At 33.5% G+C, this 8,780-nt stretch overlaps 1 protein-coding gene across 1 annotated transcript in view; it reads right to left on the bottom strand.

Annotated features, from left to right (window-relative positions):
• Positions 1-6,363, bottom strand: part of LOC107592170 (glucocorticoid-induced transcript 1 protein-like) — an 8,089-nt gene extending 1,726 nt beyond the window's left edge. The window contains exons 1-5 of the mRNA XM_016281571.1: positions 6,353-6,363; positions 5,052-5,196; positions 1,320-1,460; positions 1,125-1,233; positions 916-1,036 (exon numbers count right to left, since the gene is read on the bottom strand). Coding sequence (XP_016137057.1) covers positions 916-1,036; positions 1,125-1,233; positions 1,320-1,460; positions 5,052-5,196; positions 6,353-6,363 — 527 coding nt within the window. The remainder of the gene's footprint in view (positions 1-915; positions 1,037-1,124; positions 1,234-1,319; positions 1,461-5,051; positions 5,197-6,352) is intronic.
• Positions 6,364-8,780: the final 2,417 nt, after the last annotated feature.

The following is an 8,780-nucleotide window of genomic DNA, read 5'->3' as shown; positions in this document are numbered from 1 at the left end:
ATATATATATTACATTATATGTATTATATAATATGTAATATATGCATGACAAATTTGACAGCGTGTGTGTGTGTTTCCATGCATATTAAATTATATATTATATATCATATAATAAATGCATGAAATGTTTTAAACAAAACAAAAGTTTAAACAAAACAAGAGTGTATTCTGCATTACAACTGTAAAGTTAGTTTTTAATAATAATTATATGCATAATTTTAAACATTAAAATAATTAGTAATACTATTATTGTCATTGTTTTTATTATTGTTATTTTATTTACTATTATATTAATAAAATATATTATAATGAATAAATGAATAATAATTATGTATATATATATATATATATATATATATATATATATATATATATATATATATATATATATATATAATGTAGTAATTTTATATTTGGGATATTTATATATGTAGACTATATAAATCACGTAAATATTGAATGATTTTTTTAAATAACATAAGTACTAATAAAATTAAACTACATGTAATACTGCATATACACATACATACATAAATATATTAGACAATTTGCAAATATTGTATATTAGTATTTTGGCTGTTCTTTAGTAAACTGTTCTTTATGTGTGCAATCTCAACAAAATACTTTTTTTAAAATAACAAATGACTTGATGTTATCGTCCACAAACATGGTATTACTATGGAACTAGAAAAACATGTCTAAGCATGATGCTTCAAGTGCTTCTGAGTGCTAAACTGAAGCTATCAATAATGGAGGCTCCCTGAGCTGTTTTACCAGCAGACACAAAAACCAAAGCATGATCTCTGGATGCGCACAACAAAAATACAGGATGAGTATTTTAAAAATGTGGTTAAAAAAAAATAGTAAGCTAACTGTTTTCACAAAATCTACAGTAACGCAGTCAATGGTACTTACATGAGATCTTCAAACACTTTGACTTTCTCGCAGCCCTCGGGAGGCTCACGTTTAAATGTGTAACTGTTGTTGGGTTTGGGAGAGCTGGAAAACTGAGGCAGAGGTGAACCACACCTGTAATCTGAGACGACAAATCAAGCTCTTTATTTAAACTAATCTTCCCTTGCAAACATACTGTGTTCCAGTCATCACGACTGAACGAGCACTACCTTTCTCAGCGTCCGCAGCAGGAGAGCAGCAGTAACAGGGACTGCAGGAGATGTGTGTGTGATGAAGAGGAGGAACAGGAGCGCGGCCGCCGTCCCGCACCTCCAAAGCCTGAACCAGGAGGACAAACATGCAAAAAACCATTTTAAAGTGTCACACTATTGAAATGTTCGATTGAAACCTGTGTGTGTTTGTACCTTCTCCTCCTCTCTCCCCCAGTCTTCACAGATGAAGACGTTCTCCAGCTCCTGGTTAACACAGTCACTATAGCTGGGCATTCGACAAATGACGGGTCTGGAAAGCACCATGTTAGATGAAGAAGCAGAGAGCCGCTTTGACTGGAAAACAAAAAGCACCAGTAACCTGATTAATGTCCAAGTCTGAATTTATCAAATCTATGGGTTAATCTCACAAAAACAATGAGTATCAAATTTCACCCCAAAAGATCAAAAGATAATCATATCAAATCACATTTTGCTTAAAGAAAATGAAGCTTGTTTTTAGGATCATTTATGGTTTTTCATACTGGATGTTTTGCGGACAATATGAACCACAAAAAAGTGCATAATTTTCCAGATACTGGTTTTCGATTGAACCTGCACGTGTCATGTTGCAACTTGAACTTCCAGGCTTCTTGAATGTCTTCTGTTTTGTGGTATGCCAGCTGATAAACGTCTAAGGAAGTTAGGGTGAAGGGTGGAGGAATATTTATAAATGTTTCAACTGCTTTAGTCCATGTAATAAGAGCCATTAATAAAAAGCTTTCACTTTATTGATGAACAAAAACGCAGAAGAAAGCAAGTCATACTGGTTTGTAACGACATGAACGTTATGGAAAAAGAAGCACAGTACACCTTTGCATACTTAAAAAAAAAAAGAGTAAACAAAAATATATTTTAATGTAACTTCTATTGAAATGTCATGTATATAATATATATGTATGCATATGAATGTTTAATATATATATATACATATATGCATATGGAAATAACTTTTACTGTACCTTATGACTGCACACTCTAAATAAATGAATAAATAAAATTTGTCTTGTTTTCTTGTTTTTCAGTGCAAATGCCTAAAGATTCTCAAATCACGATACATTTACTTGAGAAGGGAAAAAATGACATAATAAGCCTTATGATCAAAATTAACAACATGAACAAATATCTGCCAACAGGCTCAGAAAAATCTACTTAATTTAAAAGGAAAACAAGTTTTCTTACAGATATTTGTTCATGTTTCAGCATAAACTCACCTAATTTTAGTTCATTTTTTCAGAACACAAGACTTCATACTATATCTTCAATTTGCATCTCAAGTAAATGTATCTTGATTTAAGGATGTTTAGATATTTGTATTGGAAAACAGCTGACAAAACTTATTGAGGAGGGAAAATAAAGCTGTCCGAGCTAACGAGGCAATGAGTTTACACAGTATATTCAAAAGATGTATTTGTCACATCAACTGAAACCATAGCTGTTTTGTGGAACACTTCTCATGACAAACATCTGACTGATCAGACAGTTTACCTGTGATTACAGAGTGCTTGATTTGATGCAGACTTGACAGAGAGTACTGCACCTGACCGTGTCTGAATGATCATGGAAGGTAAAATAATAATCACAACTATTACATCATTTTAATTGTGCATCCCAAGCCCATGCCAGTAAAAAAAACAGCCCAAAGTAGCGCAATTACCATGTCCCAAATATAAAAATGTAATTTGCATCCCTAAAATACATATTTTACAGTCACTGTTATGTACATTTATTATAAACACCGCTCAAATGCTTCCTACTAGTGTGGCCCAAAACATTTAGCACAGTTTTATTACAGGTAGAATGCAAAATGTTTCAGTACAAGCATTTCAACCAAATGTAATTTATGCAATATTTCAAACCTTTAACCCACTGGGAAAAAATCAATCCATGGTAACAGTTTAAAAGCAGCCCAATTTCGTGGAAAAAAACAACAACAACCCTGCATCCAACACGAGCTGCAGAAGTCAGATTTGACTAATCACGGGTAAAACGTAAGGAGAGATAACTGACAAGATGTTGTAGGAATTGCTCCTCAACAGATCCCGAGCTCATTAACAAATATCTTTTATCGTAGGATGTGCTCCCCTTACACAGTGCGCGCGCGATCGCAAAATCGAAAGTGAACTGCGACTGCGAGCGCTCATTCAAAGGGGATTTAAATACCCCTCATATTGATAAGCGGCGGCCTGCGTGAAAATTATATACAATATTAGAATGTTTGCGGGAGCGGACACAAAAATCGCGGGAGCGGATGGGAGCATGCGGTAATGGTCAGAAATTCAACGTGAGCGGGATCAACAAGCCCCGCGCTATCACGCAGCGGCGCAGTCAGTCAGTGAGCGCGGTAACAGATGACGTCAAATCTTGCGGGATTCCATAAATAAAATACACAGAACCCCACTATTCGGACAAATATACATAATGAAAAGATGATACAAAATTTAATACCTTGGAAAATGGCATTTAAGACTTTAATACTTTTAAGGGCCTTAATTTTCTCTAAATTGATTTATCAACTTTTAATACTTTTTAAGACCCCGCGGACACCCTGCATTTATTGGTGCATGTTTATTTAGATACTACAAAAATATGTTTTTGGTCTTATTGTAAATTATTTATTGGTGTATGTTATTTTAGATACAATGAAAAATTCTTAAATCACCAATTTAATAATTAGCATTACCTCTACAGCGAATTACATAATTTTTTAAAACTTTTCCTTTGTTTACTGTCAAATATAAAATGTATTGAAAATGCCTCCATATTTTTTCTCTATTTAAATCTTCCCAATTAATATTTAAAATTCTATTTAAGTTCTAAAATGCTAATATCTGAAAAAAACTAAATACAAAATTTTAATAATATGTATATACACATATAAATCATTTTCCACTCTGTTAATATCCACTGTGAATCAATAAATCAATCTCCGATTGATAAAACTTACATTTTAATACCCTATTTAACTTGGAAACATCAGATTATGGAAATGAAATTGGTTCACATTTGTGTGAATTGTCTAAATAACTAAATGTGATTAAAATACAAATGAAACAGCATACATAAGCAAACCTTTCAATCTCAAAAATGTTTTTAGTGATAAACCAATAGAAATAAAACTCAAAATTAGTGTTGGTTACTTCGTCTTTGTGAAATACTAGTATTACATTTGTATAAGTAAGTCACTGAGCAAAAATGATGACAAAAGTTAGTTTTACAGGGAAAAGTATCAATGTATTTTAATGGAATTTTGTTATCTAATGCAATGACATTCAGCCATTTGAAGTGTAATGTCTCTGGTTGATTCATCGTTGCACAAATTCCAATTAATACATATTTGTCTTTGTAATCTTTCATAAAAACGGAATCATTTGCACCATCTCTGCAACAACTTTCCTTTTCCATTTATGTCACTGGTCTCTTATTTTTCAGCTCTCTTGGCTCTATTCTGTTATGCAACGCCCACTTTAGAAATAAATCAATTCCTGATGGACAAAATCAACTTGTTGTCTTGTTTAATTTGATTTGAACTTGATTATGGAAATTTAATTGGTTGCAAATACCATTTCAAGCTGATTTTGAGTTGGAAACGTCCCAATATCTATATCACTGCATTAAAACACTTTTCAAGCAAAACATTTCATAAAATGGGGATTTTAAATTCTAAGTACTGTAAATTCTGTCAATTTAAATTCTTAGTACTGTAAGTCATTGAGCAAAAACAATGGGTAGTTAGTTCTGAGAAAAGGCCTCACATCAATGGTTTGCAGATGCAGCTTTGATATTTTGTCGTCTAATGCAATGGCATTCAGACATCATAAGTGTCTAATTATTTTAGGGGGTACTATTTGTGAACTGTGAAACAAACTGCATGTGACACTGACTCACCTGTGTGGCTTTATCACTCATACAGGATGCCTGGGGTTGGTACGGCTCTCGCGGCCACTGTCCAATTAGGTACTGCTCAGGCAGCTTGTCCAATGAGGGCGGCTGTCGACTGGCTGATCGAGCTTGTGAGAAAAGAATAGGTGTTCTTGATTATGTATGCAGTGGACAATGACATGAGACATTACTGCAGTGCAGTGACGGAGAGGAAGTTGGTGGGTGTCACTGGAAACTGATGAGCTTTTACCTACACTGTCATAACTGTACTGAAACAGAACAAGAACATTGTATTTATGATGGAAACGGAAGTAACAGAAACTTCATATTTACATTTTCTGAAGAAAATTTGACTAGTGTTTGGCCATGTAAAACATACTTATTTACAGACCTAAGTCAAGTCTCTTATGATATTCTGATCTCTAGATATGGCTCAGGTCCCGCTGTCAGTGTAAATCTATGTGAATTTATTTATTTATTTTTGGCTCATTTTATGGTCCATCACCCAAAAATCCATCCAACTGCTTATATTGATAATAAAAGCACACACACACACGCACACGCACGCACACACGCACACACATAAACTATTCACAATTGCAAAGCAGAATAAGTTGAATTACTGAAATAAATGAACTTTTCAACGACATTCTAATTTATTGAGATGCACCTATATACTGTATATATATAGAGAGAGAGAGTTATTACTATATTTTAGCAATAGAATAATAAATAACATAACAACAATGACAATAATAGTATTATTAAATATTATACATGTTTACAATGTTTTCAAAAAACAAACTTTACAATTGTAATGCAGAATACACTCAAACTTGTTTGTTTAAAAATGTTAAAAATTTACATTATAAATAATATATATGATTTAATATTTGCATGATGATTTCCACACACACATATTATAAATACAATAAAAATTGTCATGCATATATATTACATTTTATATAATATATATATAATGTAATATATGTACACATTATATATATATATATATATATATATATATATAAACTTTCATAGACTGTTCTTTTATAGATTTTATTGATCGAATACAAATGAGTTCTCACATCAAGGTTATGCTCTGAAGACACACAGGAGGAAATGGAACAAAGTGAAACTGCTCACAGTGAAACCCACACATGCACCAACAGCTGAAATTCAAAACAACTCGCTTGCATGCAGCCCACAGAGCAATTCCTGCGAGTGTTTGCTCTCTGCTCCAGCTCTGCAAACACAAATGTCAAAGCCTATGCAAAAGAGCCAGCAAAATGGCACTGTCAGTTTACCCTCTGCTCATTGTTTTACATCATTGTACCGAAAGAACAACTCAGCAAGTGACACTCATTACCAGATGTGTCGCAGCACGGCTGGTTACAGTATAGGCCTCAAACACTGAAGCAGTCTGAATGATAACCATCAACTCTGAAACATTTTCAGCCCAGTACACACACCTTTTCTCCATGCACTTGTTGGGGGATGGCTACACTACATTCACTTGCAGATTGCAGCGAGGCAGCTGCAAGGTCTTTGTGTGAAAGAGAAGCGTTTCAAATGCAAATCTACACAAGCATCAGGCACTCCATGAGGACGGGAGATAGAGAGCTGTCCGACTTAATAGGTACAGCCGGCCTGGCCAGAACGGTTTAGACAATAGTAGTAGAATGAGACGTAAAAATGTGAATCACAGTCAAAAAGTTGTTTTTGAGATTCTTTGCTGAACTTGCACAATGAAACACTTGTGAACAATCGGTAACACGATGAAACAAGTAGATAAGACAATGGCCATGTTCAGAATGGAATACTAGTTTACTAACTCTATATAGTGTGCAGTATGTACTGTATAGTTCCTACTTAGCATGTACTGTAAAACACAATACCATTATAAATGTCTCCAAAAGCAGTGTGCAACATTGTAGTCACATGATGTTGCTTGTTTAATTCAGCAAGAGGTGTGGAGTTATGGTGCGTCGGAAAGATCGTATTTATGAGATCAATGCACATAAATGACACCACATTATTTTTAATTATGAGAAAACTTTCTTTAAGCCCTGGGTTTCCAAGTTGGGGGCATGTCTGACACAATAAATCCAGCGTCTGTATTGATGATAAATCTGAAGATTTTTTTTTTTTTCATTAACAATAAAAGTAGCAAAGCTGCATGTGCAAAATACGATAGTATGCAATAACGATAGAATACATAACCATTTAAAGGAACACTCCACTATTTTTGAAAATAGGCTCATTTTCCAACTCCCCTAGAGTTAAACAGTTGAGTTTTACCGTTTTCGAATCCAGGAAACGATTGTAAGTAATTTTGTCTGTTATATTCTGGTTATTTAGTGTAAAAAAAATCAGGACACAGAAACAATATAAGACAGAAAGGAATAAAGAAAGTGGAAAAAAAACGTCTAAGGAAAAAATGAAAGGGAATGTATAATAAAAGAACAGAGTTGGAAAGAAGACAAAAAAATACTTAAAGGGTTAGTTCACTCAAAAATGAAAATTCTGTCATTAATTACTCACACTCATGTCGTTCCAAACCTATAAGACCTTTGTTAATTTTCGGAACACAAGTTAAGATATTTCTGATGAAATCCAAGAGCTTTCTGTATAGACAGCAATTGAATAAAAATGCACAAAAAAAAAAAACAGATGCCCATTCTTTATTCATCATTTTGTAGAAGTAAAAATATAGCTTTTTTTTTGTAGAAAAGGTGCATTGATCTTGCTCCGATCAAAGTGACTTGAACGCACATGACGTCATAATTAAGACTTTTCAACACGTAAATATGAACTTCCCAAGAGGACTTGAACGCACCTTGGAACAAAAAAATATTCAATCTTGTAATAAAATAAAATGATAAAATATATGAAGTTTTGTCAGACTAATTAAATAAGAAATCAACAAACAGATCAGCTGTAAAGGTCAAGACTGAAGTCACTTCCAGTTCATCTGTCACACTCGAAATGGAAAGTCAATTTGAGAGCATTGCATTGTGGGATACAGTATTCCTCTAAATTTTGACTAACGTTGCAGGTTCTTCTGAAATTCCATGCATACAGAAAATACTGTGCTGAATACTGCAGAAGAGTAGCATGGTAGTGTTTTATTCCAAACGTAGCAAGTGTGACTACAGCAAAGAAGTGCATGTCATCTAAGAAAACGTTCAAAGGTGTGATACATAATGAATAATGACGAGTGAGAGGTTTATTACTGAAAAATAAACCAGTTTTGCTAAATAAAATATAGATTTGTTTTGTGATAATGATCATCTGATTGTATAATATCTTATAGAATTATTACACAACTTCCTGTCAAATGAACAAATAAATGAATATGGGATATTGATGATAAAAATCGAAATTGCACAGCTGTGTAGAAAATCGATTGACCGGGACAACTGTCGATCGTGCAGCTTTATGTCAATATTATGAAATATAAATGCTGAATGCCACTATTGACATATCAGAATCAAGTCCAAGGCGCAGTGCAATAAAATGAAACTATATGATACTTCACAAAATAGTCCATGAAGTGGTCTGTGGTTCATATGCTATAAACATGTTGTATCTTTCTGAAAAACCCAGAATTTATGGCTGAATGATTTAAAATGCCAAAGAAAGAAAGAAAGTTACATGGCCCTAAAACATAACTCAGAGAACTAATGCTATTTTTACAGAAACATAACACACACACACACACACACACACACA

The sequence above is a fragment of the Sinocyclocheilus grahami genome, unplaced genomic scaffold, assembly GCF_001515645.1.
Source record: "Sinocyclocheilus grahami isolate Dianchi unplaced genomic scaffold, SAMN03320097.WGS_v1.1 scaffold150.1, whole genome shotgun sequence".
Classification (NCBI taxonomy): Eukaryota; Metazoa; Chordata; class Actinopteri; order Cypriniformes; family Cyprinidae; genus Sinocyclocheilus; species Sinocyclocheilus grahami.
This window is presented reverse-complemented; position numbering and strand designations above follow the sequence as displayed.